The following is a 26,633-nucleotide window of genomic DNA, read 5'->3' on the forward strand; positions in this document are numbered from 1 at the left end:
TTTCCAATGATATGACTGACAGAATTTTTGGACCAAAGTTTTTTTCAGCTTGCAGCTTCAAAGATGATAATATTAAATAATAAATTGAAAATCCAATTGTCAGTAAATTGGTTTTTTGATCCCCTTTTTTTAAATCAATTTTAAATGACCATTGACAAAAATATTATAACTGACCTTCAAAGCTGCTCTGAAACAGCATGGGAAAGATGCCATTTGGTGCTAGCTGGTGAAGGCAACAGCGTATAAACTGTCGGGAAATACTGAGACTGTTTCCCGGTATAATAACGTTCGTCTCCATCTGCCATGTGTATGGACTGCTGGACGCTATCCTGTAATGTACAGTTAACACAATGTATAATCTGTCGGGAAATACTAAGACTGTTGGGATATACAGAGATTGTTCCCCGAAACCACAAAGCTCATATCCATCTTCAACGTGTATTGACTTCTGAAAGATATCCTGTTAAAAAGAGTACTCTAGCTAGAGTAATGTGCCAAAATATATGAAAATATCTATTAAATTGTCGGATTTCGATTTTGTGGCCTTAGTTAAAGATTTTGCAACCCCCCAATGCTGATGACACAAAGTTGATGACAATAAATTTTCAACTCATTATGTCCTTATTTTAAGTCTTGCATGTCCAAATACAGGCCTTGACTTCTCAGAGATGTAATTGCCCAAGAATCTGAAGGGCTGAAACCATTTCGGTGATGCTTTTTGAGGCCCCAGTGGGAGTCAAATGGGGAGAAGCACCCTGCCAAGAAGCAAAACTGGCTTTTTGGAAGCCCTTTCCAGGGCTCTCCTGACTTCAGATTTGAAGCTAACAGGAGTGTCAATACTAATAATAAAAAAGAAACAACTAAAAGCAACAAGTTAACTTTTTTCAGATAAAAAAAAAGAGAAAGAAAAAAAAGATCTCTAAAGTCCTAAGATCTGCAGAATCCGCAGACAAATTACATCCCGGTTCATCGCAAGTTCTTTATTTCTGAAGTACTTTAAAACCAAAGGCTTTAAGGTATCTAACCCACACAAATGAGAATATTGGATGCCTCATGACCCCATAGTATTGTGGTATCATTTGAAAGGTTTTGTGTGCAATACAAGAACATTATTTATTTTTTTTAAATTGAAAATAGTTTATCAAACAAGTTTTTTGACCTTCAAAACTTGCAAAATATGACATTTAAGATTTCAGTTAAAAAATAGCAAATATACAAACTGTAATAACTTTATTAATAACATACATTTTGGGCTTTATTTTACATATTAGTAATCAGCTATCAAGCTATCAGAGAGCTGTCAGATTCCTTACATGAAGAAAAAAAAGCTTGAAGTTAATTCAGCATTCCTACCTGGAAACAGCTATCAAACTCTCCAGCAACATAGGTGTGGCAAGGGAGGGTTCCCGATGAATATACGTCGCAAGGACAACCACACACATTCCAATAGTCTCATCATCATACTGCTCGAGGATGGCGTTACAATCTCCACACCTCTCTACCATAGCGTTCTCACTGTGGCGATTGGGCATCGGCTTCTTGACCGGCTTGGTCAGTAGGTCAGTCTTTCTCATTCTGCGTCTGAATACATTATTGGTAATATTTAGTCTACAATTTCCTTAGCTTACACAGTTTTTTTGTCACAGCAATTACGTTTCCGCAGTGTTCCTCTGCAACACGTATTTGTATTCAACCAATACTTTATTCACATGATCATGGATGCAAACATTGGCAACTCTTAATAACAACAATGCAAACACTAAGCTGTTATTTTTTCAGTAAGATAAGGGGTTAAACTCAACAATAATCAAAAACCACAGCTTTATAATAATGTGCATATTTTCTCTACAAATGTCTACCAACTTTCACTTGAATAACTTGAAAAAAAAAAGAGTTTTGGTTAGGTTAAAGTTTTTGCACGACAAAGACTATAACTCAGACAACAATAGCACAAATGCTATCACAACACCTTGGTTATTTATTCTTAAAAATCAAACTAGAAACAAGGATTACAAACTCATATAACTTTTGTAAAGGATCTCGTAATATAGACAATGTCATACACAGAATGACCCACACAGTACTGACATACCCAGATTTTGTAGTTTTCTCAGTATCCATTCCCTCGGCAGCCAACTCAGGGAACTTCTTCTGCAGCTCAATGGTGGTCAAGCCAGTTTTACGGGACTTGCGCTGACGGAAGTTGGGTTTTATGCCTGGCTTGGACCTCGGGCTCGTCTTCTTACCACCTGAATTTCATGTTGTTTGAATATTTAAAATTTACCCACAAATAACAAGTCTGAACAATTATATCATTTAAGGTTATGTTTTGTTGTACCTGTATGCTTATGGTTCTTGTTTTTACACAACAAACAGTAGCTTTGTTTTTGCAGTAATTATCTGAGCATGAGTAGTATACTGATTTACGCATACTTAACCCCACCTTTTGTTGTTACTTTAATCCTATTGTTCTATTTTTTACATATAGCCAATAGATACTTTATTTTTACAGTAATTATCAGAGCATGCATTGTTAACTTATTAAGGCAACCTCAAGCTGTTAAATATAATCCATTTTTTTTTTTTAAATTTCTGGCTTCGTACATGATAAATATACGGCAATATTGTGTATGCAATGAATATCACGTAAAGAATACAAAAAAAAGTCACTGAAATAATAAAAGCAACCAACCTTTGGCTTTATCTTTTGTTGGGTCACCCACAGATTCAGCATCTGAAGTCGTCTGTGTTTTCTCGCTTTCTTCTGCACTCTCAACATCCTCTGACAGTGGATCTCTACTTGTCTCTGATTGGATGATAGACTTGTTGGTCGCCTCTGATTGGCTGGGAGACTTGCTGGTGCCCTCTGATTGGTTGAGAGACATGCTGGTTGTGTCAGCTGTTGTCACGGTTGACCGACTGGACATAGAATGCTGACCAGTCTTCGAGATGTCAGACGTGGTCAACTCCTTGCTATAAGTGGACACGGGGGTGGTCAAATCAAGTCTTGGGGCACTAACTCTCCTGAAATTTACTAACTTCTAAAATCAATTCGGTTTCAACAGAATTCTTCATACTGAAGTTCTTAAACTTACATTGCAGGTACATGGTATTGTCAGATTAATACTTCAGTTTAAGCTGCACTCTCATAGATTAACTGATTTTCAAATCAGAATTAGCTGATTTTTTGCATGAATGCTTTCAATTCAGTCAAAAAAGATAACCCAAATTACAACAGATCTCAATTGTTTGGTTTACTATAATTTTCTTTATGGGGTCTCGATGTGTCTCCTAATAAAGCTTACAGAGGGCTCCTTCCATGGTATAAAACAGCCTACAAACCTGATTGGTGGAGCCTTTTCCCTGACAGGGGACGTCACCTTGTCCTCTCCCTTTTTAAACTTCTCCAACTGTTCTACCATCTTCATCTCCACACTTATTGGCCGCTCTGACTTTGTTTTTGCCTGAAGGGAGGATTTCAGTTGTTTGAACAATAAAAAAACAATCTCTTCAATAGGCATTTTTGACATATAAGCTCAAGACTAACTATATGATGTTACGAAAGCAAAGAAATCCATAATTTTTATTTAGCTCCATGTTCAACAGCTGGTCAGTATTGGCATATGCCTGCAGTAAAGAAAAGTTATTTTCTTGAGCTTTGAATGGCTAAATGCACAACTTCCAAAAACATACAATAATTTCAGACATGACCCCACAGATGTATTTATGCAGCCCTTTTACAGGGACAGCTGGACCCCATATCTTCTACTGAAAATGAGACATGCATTATTTCCAATCACATATAAGATGAAACGCCATTTGTATATTACATAAATAATAGAATATAATTGTGAACTTTATATTCTAAATATGAATTCCAGCTCAGATAATGGATTTATTCCACTTCTATATATGGAACACCTTTTCAAACTGAGTACCTGTTTTTCGCTATGCTGGTCAGAGGAGTCTGTGGTCTCATTGTCCAGGTAGTGAACAAGTTTTCTGGGGGAGCGCTTCTGTCGATACCTCCTTACAGGTGTCTCTGATACTAAAAACAAATACACATTAATTACTTTATAAGGCCAACACAATTTTAACATGTAAGTGAGGGTTGTAGACATACTGTTAATAACTTACAAGAATATTGAGAATCAGTACCAGAAATTGTCGAAAAGCACATTTAGCAGATGCCTTCATTTGCTTGTAGATGACTACATTTGTCTATACACGTCTACGCTTATTAACAGATGCCTATATTGGTTGTAGATGCCATGTTTGTTCACATATGCCTATATTGTCTGTTGATGCCTATGCTTGTTCACAGATGCCTATATTGTCTGTTGATGCCTATGCTTTTTCACAGATGCTTATATTGTCTGTTGTTGCCTATGCTTGTTCACAGATGCCTATATTGTCTGTTGATGCCTAAGCTTTTTCACAGATGCTTATATTGTCTGTTGTTGCCTATGCTTATTCACAGATGCCTTTATTGTCTGTAGATGTCTATGCTTGTTCACAGATGCCTATATTGTCTGTTGATGCCTATGCTTGTTCACAGATGCCTATATTGTCTGTTGATGCCTATGCTTGTTCACATATGCCTATATTGTCTGTTGATGCCTATGCTTGTTCACAGATGCCTATATTGTCTGTTGATGCCTATGCTTTTTCACAGATGCTTATATTGTCTGTTGTTGCCTATGCTTATTCACAGATGCCTTTATTGTCTGTAGATGTCTATGCTTGTTCACAGATGCCTATATTGTCTGTAGATACCTACGCTTGTTCACAGATGCATATACTGGTCTGTAGATGCCTACGCTTGTTCACAGATGCATATACTGGTCTGTAGATGCCTACGCTTGTTCACAGATGCCTTTGTTGTCTGTAGATGCCTACGCTTGTTCACAGATGCATATACTGGTCTGTAGATGCCTACGCTTGTTCACAGATGCCTCTATTGTCTGTAGATGCCTATGGTTGTTCACAGATGCCTCTATTGTCTGTAGATGCCTATGGTTGTTCACAGATGCATATATTGTCTGTAGGTGCCTATGCTTGTTCACAGATGCATATATTGTCTGTTGATGCCTATGCTTGTTCACATATGCATATATTGTCTGTTGATGCCTACGCTTGTTCACAGATACCTATATTGGGTGTAGATGCCTATGGTTGTTCACAGATGCATATATTGTCTGTAGATGCCTATGGTTGTTCACAGATGCATATATTGTCTGTTGATGCCTACGCTTGTTCACAGATACCTATATTGGGTGTAGATGCCTATGGTTGTTCACAGATGCCTATATTGTCTGTAGATGCCTATGCTTGTTCACAGATGCATATATTGTCTGTAGGTGCCTATGCTTGTTCACAGATGCATATATTGTCTGTTGATGCCTACGCTTGTTCACAGATACCTATATTGGGTGTAGATGCCTATGGTTGTTCACAGATGCCTATATTGTCTGTAGATGCCTATGGTTGTTCACAGATGCATATATTGTCTGTAGGTGCCTATGCTTGTTCACAGATGCATATATTGTCTGTTGATGCCTACGCTTGTTCACATATGCATATATTGTCTGTTGATGCCTATGGTTGTTCACAGATGCATATATTGTCTGTAGGTGCCTATGCTTGTTCACAGATGCCTATATTGTCTGTTGATGCCTACGCTTGTTCACATATGCATATATTGTCTGTTGATGCCTATGCTTGTTCACATATGCATATATTGTCTGTTGATGCCTACGCTTGTTCACAGATACCTATATTGGGTGTAGATGCCTATGCTTGTTCACAGATGCCAAAGATTGTCCACAGATGCCAACACTTGTCTGTAAATGCCTCAACTTTTTTTTTAGATGGCTAAACCTGTCCAGAGAATCCGATGCTTGTCTGTTGACCAAGAAGCATATTTACACAAATATTTTTTACAGAATGATGAAACTTGCTAAACATATGCACTTGTAACTCTTAACATAAAGGTTTCCAAATTGCAGGCCCACATTTATGTTTATGCATATCACTTTACCATGACACCTAGGCCATGACAATTTCTTGACTTTGTCTTCAAAACCAGATGAAGTAATACCTGAAATAAAATTAATGAATGAAGTTCACAAATATTTTATTTTTTATGAAACAATAACTATTTACGAACCATGTTCCAGAGTAGCTGGGGAGTTTCTTCCATCATCCCCTCTGCTCGAATTCCTTTTTCCATCTCCAGCACCTTTGGGAATAAAAAAACAAAACTTTAACTCCCTGTTCCACGTTCATCATTAGCTAGGGCCCGACCCCAGGGGATATAGGGCTGGCCACTCTACCTGATTATCTTTCTCCATCTAAAGCATCTACTAATATCCAACAGATACTCGAAACAATAGATCAAAAAATTACATGCACTTGTGATTGAGATTACTGTATGAGTACAAGTACTCTTTGTTTAGCTCCAAGGTTAAATGCATGTTTGATTGCAACTAGGACCCAGTGGCTAGAATTTAGCTACCTTGCCAATCTGCTAAATCCAATGTAACTGCATCAAGTGGTGTCCCCTAGTTGCCTGAGGCTAGAATTTGGTGCCTCGTGGATAGCGCTATATTGATTAAGTTTCATGCTTAGAAAATCTGCATGTAAAAACCATGTTCACTTTCTGGAGGAGGGGCCTAACCCTTTATGCCATTTTTCTATTGGTTCACTTATTTTATTTTTATCTGGATAGCATTGATTTGATTAAGGGCATTGCTCAGGTAAAGACGGCTCTTATGTGGTACCCGTAAAAAGCCCTATGTACATGCAACTCACCCCTTGATTCAAAATTGTTAAATATAAATTTACAAGTAAACACTATACACTCACCTGCCTCCCCCTGAGAGCTAGTGGGAGCCTTGCTGTACTTGACAGTGGTTGTACCAGAGTCTCGCACCATCTCGATAAACACGTCCTCGGTGACAGCGGGAGGACTCTGGGGAGGGGTTTCTGTCTCAAGGATGTTCTCAAGGTCATTCACACTGATTTTTGCTGAATCTGAGAAAATTTATGCATGTCACAAATTTTTGCTAAAGAATATTTTGAGAGTCCCAAATTATTGGGGATTAATGATAAATTGTGTTTGTCATATTGAAAAGAATTGCGATTTTGATCTCTAGGATGTACACAAGATTCATCATGCTTATCTTTGCTGAATTTGAATGGAGAAAATTTTGAGGGTCCCAAATTTTAAGGGTTTAATGATAAATTTAGTGTTTAGGAACATGCAAACAAAGTTTCATTGAAACATTTTGAAAGTTTTTCTGAATTTTACACAACAACACAGCCGAGGACAATATAGAGCCTATAACAATATCACCACTTTTTCAGCCATAGTTACGTCCTTAGCTACTTATCAGCATACTGCCATAGTAAATATGTGTACCAAGTTTCTATCTATATACATCTTACACAGGCTCCTCGAGTTCTTGCCAAGAGTACGCCTGACAATAACAACAAACCAGCAGGGGTCTGTTACATCAAAGAATCCTAGATACAGTTTTGTACAATGGAGATATATAACATAATGCTACCTACCCTTGTGTCTTGGTAAATTGGGTGTAGAGGGTGGCATGGCGTCGTCAGGCAGTGTCTTACAATGGTGGTGCTGGGCTTCTATTGTGTTTACCACGATACGAACCAGCGTCTGCACAATTGCTGATATTGGGGAGGTGTTGATCTGGTACTGAAGAAGGGAAGATATTGCAATGATTTTTTTCTCATACATTTAAACTATAAATTTTACTAATAGAAGCTGATATTGAGCTCTTGCATCAGGGTCAAAGCATGTTCCTTTGAAAAGAGCCCCTGTTCAGGATTAAACCCGGGACTCCTTGAGTTGGGGTGGATCCTCTATAACTTAACCTACCCTACCTAGTACCTTATTTATTCACTAAAACCAGCAGTCTCTGTAGCTGAGAGATTGTGAGTATGTGGCTCCAGGTACCATAGGGTATAGTAAGGGGGCTTAATGCTGGAGGATGGGGAGGGGTAGGGGGCCGTAGCATACTTACCTTATACAATATGACCAACAGTGTCTGTAGCCAGGAGGTCCTAGCATGTGGCTCCAGGTACCATAGAGTGTAGTTGGGGGGCTGGTAATAAATGGCTTACTGCTAGGGAATGGGGGAGAGAGAGAATGGCAGACTTAATGCTAGGTGATGGGGGAGGTAGAGGGGGCTGTAGCATACTTACCTTATACAATATGACCAGCAGTGTCTGTAGCCAGGAGGTCCTGGTATGTGGCTCCAGGTATCACAGCATGTAGTTAGGGGGCTGGTAATCACTGGCTTAATGCTAGGGAATGGGGGAGAGAGAGAATGGCAGACTTAATGCTAGGTGATGGGGGAGGTAGAGGGGGCTGTAGCATACTTACCTTATACAATATGACCAGCAGTGTCTGTAGCCAGGAGGTCCTAGTATGTGGCTCCAGGTATCATAGAGTGTAGTTGGGGGGCTGGTAATCACTGGCTTAATGCTAGGGAATGGGGGAGAGAGAGAATGGCAGACTTAATGCTAGGTGATGGGGGAGGTAGAGGGGGCTGTAGCATACTTACCTTATACAATATGACCAACAGTGTCTGTAGCCAGGAGGTCCTAGCATGTGGCTCCAGGTACCATAGAGTGTAGTTGGGGGGCTGGTAATCACTGGCGTAACGCTGGGGTGAAGGTCCATAATGAAGCAGTAACAGGGTGATGGACAGTATCTTGTTCCCGAGCTCAAAGTTTCGATCCAACACCTGAAAATAATACAGTATTTAGTGGCCTTCTCTTAGTAGCTTTTGTCAAACAAATGTGTATCCTAAATATTAATGATATTTATGTGGAAACAATTCCTTTCAATGGTCATTGACGACAAAGCTTATTTGAATTTGTAAGACCAATTTTCAATTTGTGACATTGAAAAAGTACCTAAGTTAAATTTTTGAACTATGATATTTGTTTGTACGCCCATTGATGAGATTATCCCAGTATGTTTAGTTGTTCCAGGGTATATAAGGCATTCACATCTCACTTGGTAACTAGACAAATTAGTTTTGCAGAACATGAACCCATGTGGATGCTCTTTGTTTTGCATTATACACTTATGATGATGAATCAAGCAAACGTTGATTGCAATTGAAATGAAAAAAACAACACATTTCATTTAAGCCATATTCCAGAAGTGGGTTAAACTCCCCCGGAATGTTTATGTATCCTCCAGTGTCCCAGAAGGGGATAAATATCTCTTAGATTTAAAAAACTTTTTTTTTTGCTTTGTACACTACATTTCCTTACAACATATAAGCTAAATACAGTGCTTTTAAAATAAAAGAGATATATTAGTTTAGGTAAAATGCTTTTACATGTAGAACACACAAAAAAATATTGTCTGCGCTAGAGCGATTAATGACGTTAAAAGATCTGATATTGACATGCTTTTTAGACGCGCTAAAAATTCCCTTGGCTAATGTCAGAATCCCCTAGTTATCTGAGCAAAGATCCTTGGTATGGTCTCCAGAAATATGGCATGTGTGACATTGCTTATAATCATACATGCTAACATATAACAAAATGACGAGATACTTACAAAGCACGCCCCACTCAAAAATGAATTGAAAACTGCTGAAGTTCTGAAAAAGGTAAACAATCAATCATACAAATCATCAATCATACATACTGCCAATGACATTGTGATAAGCAATCAGCATCTAATCAAGCACTGAAATATCATTTTAAGTTTAATATAACAGTAAAACAGTCAAAACCTGTTAGGCTTGGCTTGCTTTCCTCATTGGCTCGAAGTGGATGTAAAAGATCAATTTTGTTTTACTCTGTTTATGCATTCCCACAAAAAAAGTATTTTGGCACGTCCCTGAGATATCAAGCAAATGGGTTTTGACTGTACACTCAAACCAAAATAAGTAAACGCAATCAGAAGCAAAATCTGAGTAGTTGACACTGTCATTGGATACCTTTAAATAAATTTGTCAGTTAGGCCTTAAATTTATTTAAAGGTATACATCATTGTTGGATACCTTTAAATGAATTGTTATTGGAGGCCATTTTTCAACAACTAAAAAATTAATTTCAAAAGTAAAAAAAAAATGATATATTACTATTGAATAAATTACCATTCTTCTCCAAGAAATACTTCCTAGTTACAAGTAAACATAATTTATGGGGTTGCTTAGATAATCACATTTGGAACACCTCAGACATTACCTTTACCAGATGATGATCCCAAAACTTTCTTTTCAGTTCGACCATTGTTGAAAACATGCACGTTAATTAAAGACTCATAAAGAAAAAAAGATAATATATCTTTGGATAAGACAAAAAGAAACTGTACCTCAGTTTGTATGGTGGGACACTGAAGGACTTTTCTGACTGGTTATACCCCAGAAGTACATTTAGGTGACGCAAAACGATACTCTGTAAAATGACAAAAAAGCATTTAGAAATTCAGCATGGATTTGTTTATATTAATCTCTTGACCATTAATTTATCAAACTTAACTTTAAATGCATGCTTTAAAGCTGCACTCTCACAGACTGCTTATTTTAACAACTTTTTTTAGTCTTTGTATGACCCAATATTGGGGTAAATGTCTGGAAACCAGTGACAAAAGATCAGATTGCAGTTCATCATATTCATGTTCGAAGATTTGATGTTTTATGGCAAAAAGCTTTACTAATGCTTTAAAAAAAATGGCATTTTGCCAAACAATTGAGATTTGTTATATTGTGAATGATCTAATAGGACTGAATTGATAGCATTGATGCCAAAATCAGCCAATTCTGAATAAAAAAAATTACAAAGTGTCAAAACTGACAATCTGTGAGAGTGCAGCTTTAAGACTTAAACGAGACAACAGAGAGAACACAAAAAGTTGGCCATTTTTTTCCATTTTTTCAAGAAGCATACTTAGACAGTTATCTATGCCAGAGTTACTGGCCTTGATGTACCTATGCGTACCTTCTCTTGCAACATCTGTAACAAATATCAGTTAAATATCTAATCCAAGTTTTGAGTTATGACCAAGGTTGAAATTTTGCACAAAGAGGCCGAAGTAGACTACAATGATGCCACAATACCCCAACTTTTTTTTCTTAAAAAAACAGATGAGCTAAAAAAAACCGGCAATGTTACTTTTCAAGCCAAAATCAAAGGAAATGTCCAAAGCTGATTGACATGTATCAGTTTGTAGAAATACCTGTTTTGTATTCCATTTAAAGATTACACGTTTATTTTCATACATTTACATGGCTGCATCATTATCGTTGTTCATTTAATATTGGTTATTGTCATTTACCTCTGTTTTCTGTACATCTTCCAACAAGTTTTCTTGGTTACACTTCACCATGAACTGAAATGTAGATCAGAAAATATTAACATTATATAATGTAGTCAGGAAGTACTGGTGCATGGTACTTCCACATGTACTAACTTTAAATGTGATCTAAAACAAGATGATGGTTTTATTGTTTGTCTAAAGTACCATGATCTATAAGGACTCACACACATCTCAATTAAAAATACTTTTTTAATCCTCAAAAAATTTTCCTCAAACTTTTATGATGATCCTTGGTGAAAATCAGCTAAGTGTTGCTCACTCACATCAGTATTCAGATATATAATTCTATGACCATCAATTTCAGCTTAGGAGTGTGACCTATGAAGTTTCATGATTTACTGACCATTCAAAGATGGGTAATCCCATTATTTATGGGTAAAACTAATTTGATGTGTGTGTAGTCTGTTTGTAGTGTTTGTACATGTTATTCTTGTGTTTGGACTTTTGTGTTTCTACTCCAGGGTGGTTTAGGCCCTTAGGCCACTCCTTTTTTATTTTTTGGTTTACAAGATTTTTTGGGAAAAATGTCCACCGGGCGGTCGAAAAAAAAAAAAAAAAAAAAAGGAAAAAAAATCACAAAACATACTCTTAAAGGGTAAAAATCAGAGAACAACATAAAAACATTGAAAATTTATATCACTTACATGACATTTTAAATTTTTAAACTGCTATTAATGCATGTTTTAATACACTCAAAGTTTCAAAGTTCTAATTAAACACACAGTTTAAATCTTACATACTGTGCATATAAAACATCAATGAAATTGACTATAAAACATGTTTACATGTATAAACTACACTTTTTATCAAAGATACATTGAATATCACTCAGCAAGACATTTGTTAAGCTTCAAGGGTATGCTAAAGCAAAAGTGAATGCAGAACACTAAACTGAACAATATTAAATTGAAAAAAAGAGAAGGCAATTTTACGCATTAAAATACAAAAAAATGCACTGTGTTAAAACAATACATAATATTTTCTAAACAATGTTTCAGTTATTTCAATATTGGAAAATGCCAATAAAGTGAAATAATTACCAATTTAGTAAATAATGAAGTAACATTTTATGAAGACATTTGAGCTTTAACATTGTGAAAGCAATTCCTGAAAAACTAAAAACCAAACTAGACCTAGATTTGAGTTTTAATAACCTTTACCATGGTGGGTCCTAGTTGTGTGTAACCCGATCCATGCTAAGTTCGGATATTTTCGGACCGGGATATTTACCATGGGATGTTCACCAAATCCATTTCAAATTCAAATCTTGCAGCAAATTACCACATCAGTACATAAAAATCACATAACAAAATAATAAATCTAGCATGTGACTTAACATTATGTACCAATGATAGTAACGGAGAAATCCATAATCATGTATCGGATATTTTCATCTTCTCCCAACTCCGCCATTTTGTGTATACACGAGTTCACAGGGCATCTATACTTCATGCTTGTTTATTTTTCATTTTAAAGAGTATTCCTTGGTTACAACAACAATTCTCATTTATAGTGAAATATCAAGTTCATTACAAATTGAAATGGACTTATTCAAAATAGTTTTCCGTGTTGTTTTATCTAAATGTTTTGCACACAACTCCTGGCATTAGTATTAAAATGTCATTGAGACATGTGTTCAACTCTTTCATTGTTTTTACTCTACTTTTAACCCAAACATGAATAAACGTGTAATCTAGAATAAACACAAGCTTTCCATTGACTCAATAACAAGTATTTCCAAACCATTTTGTGATTTCAAATCCATAAACACCATCGACCGAACTTGTGAAACTAGGTCACCGGTGTCTACTTAGAATTTTTACTTTTTTTAATTTCACCATTCACACTTAGTGCACTGTTATTTGATATTTAACCATAAAATGTTTTTCTCACACATAATTTACAGATATTTGTGTCTACTAATTCGATGGCAGCCGCTGACAATTTTATTTTTTAACTATAAACAACAATATTTTCATGACCTAAATTGGAGGGGAATAACAACAATCACGTGACAGTTATTGTTTGTGTCGGCTGTTTATTGCTATTGTTATTTTAACAACTCCTGCATATTTTAATTAATTATTTCATACAAAGAATGACTGCTATCGTCAATTCCGCCATTGCCATCGGCGCTGCCATAACAGTTGACTGGCTCACATGCTATCACTATATATTGGCAAATACGGCCACGGAACAACAAACCAGTCGAGATCTACTGCATTCGTACTCTTATCTGTGCGTTTTTCTTTCGTTTCGCACCAAAATAAATACGGTCGGGAAAATAATTTTGAAAAAATAGTGAAATTCATTTTTTATTTTTTTTGTACTTTTCGGAAAATTAGACCCGCCGGTTTTGTAAACCAATTTATATAAAAGTAGTGGCCTTAGCTTGTGCCTCTAAATGCATTAGCTGCTGGGCTTGTTCCCGTAGTTTTCATTGTATTATTGATGTCAAATCATTCTCTAGTTCTTGCTCGAGCGAAATTTTGAGTACCAAATGACCATGATAAGCCTTACACTATTTGTATATCTTCCTATTTTTCAACAAAGGGCAAATTCAGAAGTCATCTAACCTTCATAAGCAGAGCCACCAGCTGGTGTACCGTCTCCCTGTCCACTCCCTCCAGATCCATTGCCCTCTGTAACAGGGCAGCAAAGTTGCTCTCCTCATCTGTAAACTCCTTCAAGTAGCCTCCTGAAATAAAACATTGTAAAAATTTTCAAAGATATCCAACTTAAGTTTACTGCCCAAGTTTGAAAAAGTCATGAATACACTAAAAGGGCACATTTTTAAAGCCGGAGTGCACAAATAGGGCACATACAAAGTTATGATATACAAATAAAGCATCTGCAAATCCTAGAATTCACTTGTTAAGCATCTGCAAAAGACTACACGTAAAAAAAACTCCAAAAGCCAGGGTAGGCTAATAAAGCACCTGTAAAAGTAAGGTTACACTATGTAAACACCTTTAAAAGCAAAAATTCACACCTGTTGAAGCAAGTATACAAAAATAAGCACCTGCAACGGAGGAATACTCCTAAAGAGAACATGAAAAGCAAAGGTTCACCTATAGAGCAACCGCAAAAGCAAGGCTACACTAAAATAACATTTTTAAAGGCCATAATAGACTATATAACATCTTTAAAGGCCATAATAGACTTTTATACAGCACTGACCTTGAAATACAGAGTTGGAGAGGTTGCCAAGGTTAAACTTGGATGTCTGTTGTCTGTTCAGGCGGAACTGTGGGGCTGACTGCTGTCTCAAACATTGCTTTTCTTTGTCCTTGTCTAAGGGTGGAAGAGCATCAACAAATGTATGAAGAAATTGTTTTATTATACGTTTTACCATCAAAATTACAGTTATAGCTATTTATCTTCCTAATAAGTGTGTGTCCAAACAGGGTGTTTGTATTCACAACAAAATATCATTAAATGCTTAAATTCATACAGATTGCGAATATGTATTCATTTGTCAGTTTGAATTATTATAAGAGGGTGTTCCATAAGGTTTTGTATGCTGTTATTAGCATGCTCAATGGACGGATAGCCAACACTAAAGTTTTTGCATTTCAACGACTCTATTACTGGTGATAACACCAAGAATGTGGGAATACACTCATTATTATTTTTTTAGCTTAAAAGAGATGGCTTAAAATATATTCTGTTTCATATGTTTATCATTAGTTCATGATGAATTTGATTATTGTTAGGCAATTTCAAACAAGGTCCAGTCTACCATTTACTTATGGAAAGACACAAGCTGCAAAATGTGGACAAGACTGATATACTTGAAAGTAGTAAATATACAAACCCACAATCACAAACCTTTAATCGGTGACTTTGTAAGCAAGTGGACAGGTACTGACACCGCCCTTCGATATGGTGGCTTCCCATACACACTCTTTGAGACTGACCGGATACTGTCTGTCCGCGCAAGGGCGAATCTCGCTCTGTTCAACTTTCTCAAGAAGTGTTCACTCTCCCTGTCGCTGCTTGTTAGGTCTGTGGAATAATTTATCAAGTTGAGGTTCTTTAGAAAGGTATTACGTTACATGATAGAAACATCAATAAGAATAGGATTCAGATTGTTTGACAACCTTTTTAAACATTACTTCAATTTTGACACAACTTAAAAGAATTCACATTGCTTGACACCCATTTAGACATTACTTTAGTTAAAATATTATGTCAATTTTGACACCACTTTTAAGTTAATCACCATACAGATCAATGTAACTTGTTTTTACCCCACCTTATAAATATCTTTTTTTTTCATCAAGATGTAATTCTTTGTAGAATAAGAATATGGATGTTTTAAGAATCTTCCAAATCATACATATTTTGATATTTGAACATAGAAAGATCACTACAGGGTAAACATCAATGGCAGTCTGTAATTTATTAGTTGAACAAACAGCATAACTCAATCCATATTAAAGTGAGAGTAAAGGGCCTTGGTAAAGATATGTGTATTTTCTCTGACAATATGTGTACCAAGTTTGATTCAATTGTTTTGAAAATTTAAAAATAGCATAACTCATAAGACAGAGTATAGGGCCTTGCTACACATGTATATTTCCTCTGACAACATGTGTACTAAGTTTCATTCAAATAATTTGAATGATTTTGAAAAATAGCTAACATTATATTTTCATTATCTCTGACCTTGAAGGCGCTGACAACAACATCAAAGCTATAACAATACCTCCAACTGCTTTCTTTAAAACAAAGATGAGCTTAAATACAGTACTTAATGACAACTGATTAACAATCATCCCCGACACCTATATAAAAACAAACGAACATACTGAACATTAGCGCCCTCACCCATACACGTTTATACACATAAAACATACACCAACACACAATGTACAGATGCCAAATACAAGACACAAAACATATCAACCCATCACCAAACAGTCATAATACATATCCTTCTGCATAAATATATCTTTCGAGACAAAACTCAAAATGCCATATATTTGCGATATTAGTTATGTGAAATAAACTTGCAGACAAATTATAATGTTCGCTTCATCAAAATGATTGTATACAATTACAATGCAAATACTCATTCTAAGTTTACATTATTTTAAAATAGACATTTTCAGATATGGATAACATATCTTCATTTATACATCATTTTTATTTCCTTTATAAGTCAGCGAAATTAGTCATTTGGATAAACAAGCCCGAATTCATATACTTTTGCTTGGCATTACATTTTTTAACAAGCCCTGCTAAATAAAATCCAGAATTTGAGTAGCATTTTACAGGTGCAGTGCACATGTGCTTCTGCTAATTTTGACCACTGCTTTATAATTTCATTATTACTACTTATTCAATATTCTTCCAACATGTACATTAATGCTAGCGACAAACATACCAGTACCAAGAAACACAAACTGCACAAACTAGTGAAGTGAACAAATGAACACAAAATGCCTAAGGAGTTGCCTTGCTAGTCTATAATTGAAAATCAAGAAAAAAAATAAAAATATTTTCATATTCTCCACTGTAAAGGAACCCAATCATGTTTTTGGACAAAATTTATTTTTACCACTATTGGCAGTGAAATAACTTATTTCATAATTATTTTACACCTAAATTACAGAAAAAAGTACAATTAAAGTATAATTTTTTTATTCTGGTTGTATTGGGAGTGGGGGGGGGGGGGGGGGTATTGGATCCACGCTGGCACAGTCAAGAAAAAGTTCATCACTCGGCCAGGAGGACTAATACAAACGCTGATGTTAATTTTAACCTTTTTCAAATACATTGGAAACATCACCTCAATAATGTCAATCAAACAATTTTTTGCTGAATTGCTCTAGAAACGTTATTAAAAATTGTGGTACTTAAAGACAATACTTGAGCATATATCAACATTTGTTGAAGGGTACCAACTGGAGCTAAAAATGATTAACTTAGTATATTTTAATTTCAACACTTCAACCTTTTTTCTCCAAAGAACCTACCACACAGTTCCCTACCCCCACCCCCATCCCAAAACTTGTCCATTACAGGGAAATTTATTTCAATTTATGAAAATGAGACTTCAAAGCAACTCCTGTGTTTTAAGAGCATATTGCCAAACTGCAGTCATATACAAGCATACATTAGTATTCCTAGTAGTAGCTTTAGCAAACCTATGAAATTAATGGATATTGCCAATTCCTCTGAAAATACAAAATGTTAGTAACATGTAGCATCACAAAAATGTAAACAATCCAGGAATGCTGTGAGTAATGACAAATGAGTTAGTGGTTATAAGTTAAGACTAGAATTTGACCAATTAAATGCGTGCCTGTTGGGGCCATTAGTTTCCATGATGACCCAGACCTCAGAATCAATAGGGGTCATATGTTGACCTGACCAAGGAGCAAACCAAGTTTGAAAATTCTGCAACAAGTAATTCAAACATTATTAATGGAAATGAAAGTGAGACACCGTGGAAACAACAATCAATTCTCATAATGACCTTGACCCCAAAGTCAATAGGGGTCATCTACTGACCTGGCCAATGTGTATACCAAGTTTGAAGACTCTGCAAAGTGTCACAACATGACTGATTAGAAACAAAATTGTGAAGCCGACCAAGTGGATGACAACCTAAGACGAAGTAACCCCTATTTGTCAGCCACACGGCGCAGGCGACACGATGAAAGAACTTGGTCATGATTGTAAGTGCAGGTTTTAGATGGAAGACACATTAGTAAGACATGAGAGACAATGCATACATACATAAACTTACATGTCATGGGTTTATAATAACAAAATGCATAAATCTAGCATACAGATACAGTCATAGTAGGCTGTATCGACCAGAGAAGATGAAAATCTGATTTTAATATAATTATATTTATATAGTTCATAAAAAGGTCTCCAGGACCACATGGTTTTTGCGAACATGTATGTGCATCAAAGGCAGTTACTTGTATAAGTTTATTTGTTGTTGTTTTTGATTTATAGTTATATTATTGCAAAATAGAATTCTTAATCAAACCAGGTAAAAAGAACTATCCAAAATGGTAATTCTTCATATAGTTTTTGAGAAAATTAAAAAAAAAAAAAAAATTAAGGTTATTTTTAAAACTTATATTTTTGTGTTTAAATAAATCATGAGATCCCATAAACCTTCCCTGAGCTCAGTAAAGGAGTTTGCGGCTAGCGTTAGCGATTTGGTTCCCAGCTTGCCGTGTATACGTTGCAATGCAAATGGGATACAAAACAGAACCGTTTGCTAACATAAGCCTTAACTGAACTGAGGGCAGGTTCAACATTTATCATTAAGACTGAAACACAGATACATGGGGAGTCAGGTGCAGTTATTAAGTTGGGATGTGGTTTTAAAGCATTAAGAAGCAAACTTAGTTTTTTTGCTAAAAATCATAAAAGCAGTTTCTACCTAATGTTGCTGGATTTACTACAGGGCCTATATTTGCTAACGTCTTTAGAATAAGACTCAGACTTAGAAATTGAGATTCAGACTCAAAGGGTTTGAGATTCAGAATTTGAGATTCAGGCTCTGATAGTTTGAGATTCAGACTCAACGAATTTGAGATTCAGGCTCTGATAGTTTGAGATTCAGACTCAATGAATTTGAGATTCAGGCTCTGATAGTTTGAGATTCAGACTCAACGAATTTGAGATTTAGGCTCTGATAGTTTGAGATTCAGACTCAACGAATTTGAGATTCAGGCTCTGATAGTTTGAGATTCAGACTCAACGAATTTGAGGTTCAGGCTCTGATAGTTTGAGATTCAGACTCAACGAATTTGAGATTCAGACTTAGAGTTTAATATTAAGACTCAGAGAGTTTTAGAAGCAGACTCAGAGAGTTTTCGATTCAGACTCAAAGATTTAAGTTCTGACTTTTTTAATATTTATGTTTAAATTATTGTAAAATTCCTTATCTTAAACATTAGCAGCATCTTTTGCTATTAATGCAAATTCAAACTCAGCCTCATGACATTAGCAAATACTAGCTCAGATTTAAGCCAACACTTGATTGATAAAAATACTTCAATGTATATGTGCCAACTACCTTTGTTAGAAGAGGTATTTGTGTAAAAAATACTTGCAACACTAATACATGAAGGAAGAAAACTGTCATATATTTAAGCGCTTAAATGACATATATACACATACTGATTTTTATACATTTAATTTTCACTTTATGAAACAGATATCATAGTATATAATAATGCTTAAAACTGCATGAGTACAGACAATTGTTTTTACTGAACATTATTTCACAATTTGCAAATAAAAATATTTTAAATTACCTTTTTACCAATTAGTAATTACTTCATCATCATGTTAATTTTCAGATATCCTAAAGGATATATCAACATACATAATAACATTATAATTATAATTTTTTTTTTATCATTGTCAATTTTAACTTTAAAACCATTCCAAGTTATTGGCAGTTATACACACGACTACCACAGTCATAATGTTTCACCCCGAAAAACTTGTGCTCAAAGATTACCTGTTGGATAAGCAAGGTCACCCGTTGCCTCAAGGTCGATCTGGGCTTCCAGGGAAAGACTATCAAAGCGGGCAAGGAAAAATTCCCAGGAAAGAATTGAGTGGTCAGGCAGGATGTTGGAGAGAAGGTGCGTGCAATGGAGGATCATGGCTCGGTCGCTGATCACCGCGTCAAATTGGAACTCCAGACATTGGCAAATGCACTGGAAAAAGTAAATAAATAATTTTAGCACCAGAATTGATTCACTTACATGTCTATTATAAATACAGCACAATTGTGTACAAGTGAATGGCTAATATTATGTTTTGTATACTTAATTCAATAATACTCTATTGCATGAAAATACATATTACAATGAAAATATCAATGCAAACTTGAACACAATATTTAAACCAATGTTATAAAATCAAGCCTGCAAGGAAATCTGTATACAACCTAAGTCATAAGAAAGCAAGGGTGGTGGGCCTGGGTAAAGATATATATATATATAGAATATCCTTCCGTTTAGGTATACATATTATCCTAGTAAACATGATTGCACATAACCTACCAAGTTGAAAAGTGTACCTTCAAAACTAGTATAAGTTTCGTAGTTAGTAGGTGACCAGATTTGGGACATATGCAGTAAATGAAACCATATTTGGTTCTGGTGAATGTCAAAATATAATATGGTTTCCTGTGTCCCATATATCCCATATCAGGTCACCTAACCCCGTAATGTAAATATCACGTTGACAAATATACCTCACTTTTTTTCTGCTGTTCCAGACAAGCTACTTAAAACTACCAATACCAACCTTAATAGACGTTGCCTTGACTGTCTCAAGGTACTGTATGGTGCGTTGACTGACCGCTGCGTTAATGTCCTCCAGGGAACCAATCAGCAGACAGAAGATGTGCGCAAATCCAGTCTTAATCGTCTTGTTATGCATAACTTGCTCGGGCTCCATGAATCTTGCCAGAACTGTCGCCTTCTCCACTATGGGAAGAGAACAGCATATTCAATATACATGCAGATAGGCAGGGCAAATCACCTTAATCGTATTGTTATGCATCACATTCTCAGACTCCATGAATCTTGCCAGAACTGTCACGTTCTCAAATATGGGAAGGGACATGCATAATTATCCATTCTAAAGACAGTATAGGTTGGAATATTATCGTGATATTCTTCATGTGCATCACATTTTTGGGCTCCATGTATCTTGCCTAAACTGTTGTCTTTTCCACTTTGGGAAAAGAAAAGCATATTATGCATTAAACAGGCAACTGAGGTAGGTAAATCTCTTTAGCGTCTTGTTATGCACAATGTTCTCAGACTCCATGACTTGCCAAAACTGTAGCCTTCTCCACTATGGGAAGAGAACAGCATATTCAATATACAGGCAGATAGGCAGGGCAAATCACCCCGACTGTCTTGTTATATATCACATTCTCAGACTCCATGAATCTTTCCAGAACTGACTCCTTCTCCACTATGGGAAGATATATGCATTATTATCCTATCTACAGACAGTATACACATATTTAGGCATATCATTATGATATCTTGTTGTGCACCACATTTTCAGAAATGAATTGCAATTCAGAATAATTTACCAAATCCTTGGTACCATAATCATAGATTGAAAGGGCACAGAAGAACAAAGGCCAGTGCTTGGGTGTTGTTGTTGTTTTCAGTCGAAAACTAGGGCTGTCACAGGAGTGACAAATACCCCCGAATGATGCCTGGACACAGGAATGGCTTTCTTTGAAAAGAGGCCATAACTCCGAGGTTAATTGAATTCCATCCAGTAGTTTTGAACTTATGCTCCAAGCAAGAAGAATTGCGACAGACTGACCGACCACAGAATGCCTCCAATATACCCCTTTGCAAAATTTGTTGGTTAGGGGTATAAAAAGGCATAACTCTAAAATTAAAGTAAGAGTGATGGGTCTTGCATGTGTTTATAGTCGCTAGCAAAATGTGTCCAAAGTTTAATTTGAATATATCAAATGCTTTGAGTTATGGCCAAATTTAAGCTTTTGCATGATGACAACACTGATGAGACAACAACAACACCAAGGCTTTGACAATACCTCAACGTTTTTCTTCAAAACAGATGAGCCCAAAATGCAATCTTGCAAACAATGAACCTACCTGCAGCAAACCTTTCCTTCCAATCATCACTGCTGAAGTTTTCCTCCACTATTTTCCACAGCATATCTGCCCCCGTTGGTAAGGTGAGACAATGCAGCAAGAGGGGCACACACTCCAGTGCCACATGTGAACTTTTAGCCTGTAGTTGTATCCATAGGCTGAAAGTGATCAAAGATGGTAGTTAGAGCCCTGGAGACTGATTTGCTTAAAAAAAGCATTGGGGCTGGACACGTAATAAACACTGTGAGACTGAATCACTCTCTTAACCATAAAGTTTCATACTAGTTATTTGTTATAATCATGACATCTTTTAGCAATACATAGAGCATAGTTGTCTTTTTGCAAACAATACTCATCCTTTTCCAACAAATAAAAAAAACCTTTTAAAGCCCCTACAAAAAACTTATTACCAGGTGTTTAATACTGCACCTTGGACTATACTGCGGAAGCATAATTATTAAGTTAAAATTGTTCATTTTCTGTAAAAAAAATAAAAATATTGTTAATTTTCCTAAATGCTTTATTCCATAGGTAGAAAGTCTTATGCCTAATGAACAATTCACAATTTCACCAAGGCAACCCAGGTTTGATTCCCGGCCTGGGCGCATGTGAGTTTCATAAGTGGTCACCAAGCTCGATAAGTGGGTTTTCTCTGGGTACCTCGGTTTCCCCCACAACACAAGACCACACTTTCACGTAATATCGCGCCAACAGATGACCCCAGAAACAAGTTTCACATATTCATACTTTGGAATGAGTTTCCTTGCCAGACAAAACTTGAGGAAGTCTGGGTACTGGTTGACAGAATAGTTGAGACATTCTCCGTGTAGGATCAGGTACTTCATCGAGTTAAGTAGGGAGTGTAGGGCATCAGTGTCTTTCAGGCTTCCCAGCTCCTGAGTGGGAGAATGGATACATAATGTTAATACAGAGTTGTTATGGCATTCTCAGAGTAGGATCAGGTACTTCATGGAGTTAAGTAGGGAGTGTAGAGCATCGGTGTCCTTCAGGCTTCCCAGCTCCTGTATACATAATGTGAATACAGGGAAGTTGAGACACTCTTGCTGTAGGATCAAGGACTCTATGGAGTTAATTAGGGAGTAAAGAGCATCAGTGTCCTTCAGGGAGCCTCACTCCTAGACTTAGTAGTAAGACTGAATTATTGTGGTGTTCTCAGGAGTAGCCTACCTATCAGAAAATGTCATTATCTTCCATGTACATTACTATAGCATAGCATTTCTTTCAGTCCAATAAGATATTGTAAGTAAAACGGACAGCTGAAACTTTGACCTTCTGACTACAATTTAGGTCAAGGTCGTCTACAAGACAATCAGACACATAGGTCAACAATTATTTTTAACACAAAACTGCTGGCATAATGTTACACATTCATTGCAGATTGTCACTGGAAGCATGTGATGTGTACAAGTTTTTATGTAAATGTTTATAACAGTATATGAGTTATGGCCATGGTTAATACACTGGAGACAAAACCACCAAGGCTTTGAAACTGAGACAAGATAATATTCAAGTATACCTGTAGTAGAACATTGAAGAGTTGTAGATGGATGGTCATCTGGGAGGTGTCATATGAGATATCAGGGAGCTCCATGGCTGCACCACCATGAGTGGACTCTCCACCTGGAGAAAGAATACTAGGAAATATTATCGGCTATAAACTATACAGCTAAAAAATAATGAAGTTGTCAGATGGGACTTTCAAAAAATGTAAAAGGGAAGGGTGACAATGATGGCAAGGGTGAAAACAACAAGGTTGTGATGGGTAACAACTGTGCTGGGAGTGTTGACAACGGTTGCAGGGGCAAACCAATAGCAATGAGATTGGTAAGGTTGCATGGCTTTAACACGAGAGATGAGTGAGTATGGGGTTGAATTTTTAGGAGGTTTGTGATCACCAAGCCAGACATGTGGGCTTCCTCAAGATTCTCCAGGTTTCACCACAACAATACCACACATTTGCCTAACATAGCGACAACAAGAATGATATGCCCATCAAATATAATAATATAATGACTTGTTTCACAATCGTTGTCAAGGAAATCAGTTTAAACTATTAAAGTAAACTACAGCAATAAAATTAAGCCAGCTGAAGAATAGTTGAGTTGCTATTATAGAATGGTGACAACATTTCAAGGTCTTACTGGAAGATTCCTTGCTCGTGGCAGCAGAGCTAGCCAGATCTTCCACTTTGGGGATCTCCTTGTTGGGGATTTTACACGGGTCCCTTGGGCTAAACTGCTGCATCACCTGTAAGGTAAGGTAAAATTTGATAAAGAACATTGCGGACTTTATACACAAATTTTAGCATTGCTTAACAATTTCCACCTAAGGAATGACATTACATGCTGTACCCTATTTCCTGGTCTTTTCTTTGGTTTGATTAAAGTTAGCCAAAATGCTTATAGATTGGTTAATAATTATCCAATTACTATTGTTGATCAATCAAATTGCTTTTTATGTTCATCCATGGGATAACTTATCCAATAGCATACATTAGGCTGCTGATGTTCAGTTGCAAAATGGCAAAAGCAAACTCTTATGTCACACTATGGGCCGCTTGTTCAGCACTTTGTTAAAGTTAACAACATTGTTAACGTTAACATTGTTAACTTTTAAATTTTACTGCTCCGAAAGATTAATGGATACACTAATGATATGTTGTTTTTCTAACAAGATTTGAGACAGCTGTTAGCCAGGAACTTCTTTTATTTCAATAAATGAGCACATCAAATATTTCTCATTTAAAAGTTTACAACCATGTTGTTAATGACGTTGTTACCTTTACAAAAGTTTGAAACAATCGGCCCTATATCACCTTTTTTACTTATACCTGGCTTGCAAGGTTATGCCACAGAGCAATATTCTGACAGAACGGACAGTTGACTGTCTCCTGGTCGGTCTCACATGAGTGAGTGCCGTCCCACGGGCACGACAACATGGACGTCAACAGCGACATCAGCTCCTTGCTTGTGTCATTGTAAATCCCCAGGTGACGTGGGCTGTCCTGAAGCTCCAACTGGTAAAACAAAAACATACGGGGTTATGGAGAGAAGTAAAACAGTAAGATTAAATCAATCAAAGGGCAATAACTCTACAATAACTATTCACAAAATAATGTTTCTTTTGTGAAGCTCTCCTCAACACAGTCAATATGTGTATGAAGTTTGAGGTTGATATCTCTAACACAAATGGAGGTATGGAGAAAAATAGTACAGTCCCAATGTCCAAGGACAGTGAGTTTCATGAGTTTTCATAAGCGTCTCCTCCTTTGTCATAATTTTGACATGAATAATAGTTGAATAAAGTGTTTCTCTAAAAGCGGTGTTTGCATTCACACAATCTTCTCATATGTTACCTTTTAACAACACATGTTTCATTTGATTGATGTTAATGAAAAAAAGTTCCATATATATTTTTTTTTAACAATTTTTGAGTTATGGAACAGGTAACAGAGTTTGCAAAATGTTTATTTCTAAGAAGATGAGGAGCACACCGATACTCTTACATTTTGTGGGCTTAGTGCTAAATGGTTGGAAATTAAAATAGAAATAGAAGACATTACAACATATATGCATAAAGCCATGGATTTTCTCTTCATTTTTATTTCATACTATTATTACACACAATCTAGGAATGAACAAATTTCCATGTAAAATATGCAACATTACCTGCTTAAGAACAAGGTCCAACATCATGATGTAACATGGCAGAATGATTTCTGTCTCCCTCTCGTAAATCTCAAAGCTTTCCACCACCTGGGGCTCTTCCTTGTTCGGGCTCAGAGGAGGGGGAACGTCACCCGTGGGTGAGGCTCTAGATAGGTCACTTTTGGGCTCCCGGCATATGGGCTCGTCTTCCCCGGGCTCTATCATCTGTAGAGCCTTTATGCCAAGTTTCAGCATGCTGAATAGAGTATGTAAGGGAATGATGATCTCCAAACCTGACAGGATCTGAAACACACAGCATTGTTGACTTTTCAATATAATACTTGTTAGCTTTTCTGCAACTTATACATGTGCAAACATTTGTTTAGTCATCAAAGGGACATTTTATATACCACATTTCTTGCTTAAAATCATGCCTTGAAGCATATACCCTGGAAGTTACTTAGCTTTATTTGTACAATCACTAAGCCCCATAGCAACACACTTTTTTGATTAGACAGTCATTCTATTGCCATGGAAATCCATGTCATTTTGATTCAAGGACTTGAATAAGTACTCATGTTGGTTTAACTGTTATGACTGTTCATCTAAGGGCATTGTGGCATATGATACAATTCATCATACAGAATTCAAGTGAAACCAATTTAAGATGAAGAATTCAAGAAAAATAAATTGTTGAAACTATTATGACTGTTTATCTGAAAGAGTTCTAGATATGGTAAATTTATGATTAAAAATTGAAGCAAAACAAACCTGTAGCCACTGAAGCGCCTGTTCCTGTACATAGGCGCTGGGGTCAGCAAACCTTACCTCCACAAAGTGATACATCTTGTCAAGCATGAATGGCAAGGAACACATGTCTATGTCAAATGCTTTACTGGAATGATAGAGAAAATAGTGTTGTTTTAGCACGTGGGAAATTGGCAAACC

The 26,633-nt window shown here is 36.3% G+C and overlaps 1 protein-coding gene across 1 annotated transcript in view; it reads right to left on the reverse strand.

Annotated features, from left to right (window-relative positions):
* Positions 1–26,633, reverse strand: part of LOC128208248 (protein unc-79 homolog) — a 71,858-nt gene that overhangs the window by 23,064 nt on the left and 22,161 nt on the right. The window contains exons 16-41 of the mRNA XM_052911732.1: positions 26,457–26,580; positions 25,707–25,988; positions 24,869–25,054; positions 24,180–24,285; positions 23,555–23,658; positions 22,765–22,913; positions 22,018–22,175; positions 20,675–20,856; positions 19,878–20,079; positions 17,530–17,559; positions 15,206–15,382; positions 14,555–14,668; positions 13,951–14,072; positions 11,333–11,386; positions 10,370–10,452; positions 9,608–9,650; positions 8,595–8,777; positions 7,576–7,723; positions 6,868–7,035; positions 6,170–6,241; positions 3,939–4,048; positions 3,343–3,464; positions 2,693–3,024; positions 2,093–2,249; positions 1,354–1,581; positions 175–329 (exon numbers count right to left, since the gene is read on the reverse strand). Coding sequence (XP_052767692.1) covers positions 175–329; positions 1,354–1,581; positions 2,093–2,249; positions 2,693–3,024; positions 3,343–3,464; positions 3,939–4,048; positions 6,170–6,241; positions 6,868–7,035; positions 7,576–7,723; positions 8,595–8,777; positions 9,608–9,650; positions 10,370–10,452; positions 11,333–11,386; positions 13,951–14,072; positions 14,555–14,668; positions 15,206–15,382; positions 17,530–17,559; positions 19,878–20,079; positions 20,675–20,856; positions 22,018–22,175; positions 22,765–22,913; positions 23,555–23,658; positions 24,180–24,285; positions 24,869–25,054; positions 25,707–25,988; positions 26,457–26,580 — 3,791 coding nt within the window. The remainder of the gene's footprint in view (positions 1–174; positions 330–1,353; positions 1,582–2,092; positions 2,250–2,692; positions 3,025–3,342; positions 3,465–3,938; positions 4,049–6,169; positions 6,242–6,867; positions 7,036–7,575; positions 7,724–8,594; positions 8,778–9,607; positions 9,651–10,369; positions 10,453–11,332; positions 11,387–13,950; positions 14,073–14,554; positions 14,669–15,205; positions 15,383–17,529; positions 17,560–19,877; positions 20,080–20,674; positions 20,857–22,017; positions 22,176–22,764; positions 22,914–23,554; positions 23,659–24,179; positions 24,286–24,868; positions 25,055–25,706; positions 25,989–26,456; positions 26,581–26,633) is intronic.

This window comes from Mya arenaria, chromosome 11, assembly GCF_026914265.1.
Source record: "Mya arenaria isolate MELC-2E11 chromosome 11, ASM2691426v1".
NCBI classification, from domain to species: domain Eukaryota; kingdom Metazoa; phylum Mollusca; class Bivalvia; order Myida; family Myidae; genus Mya; species Mya arenaria.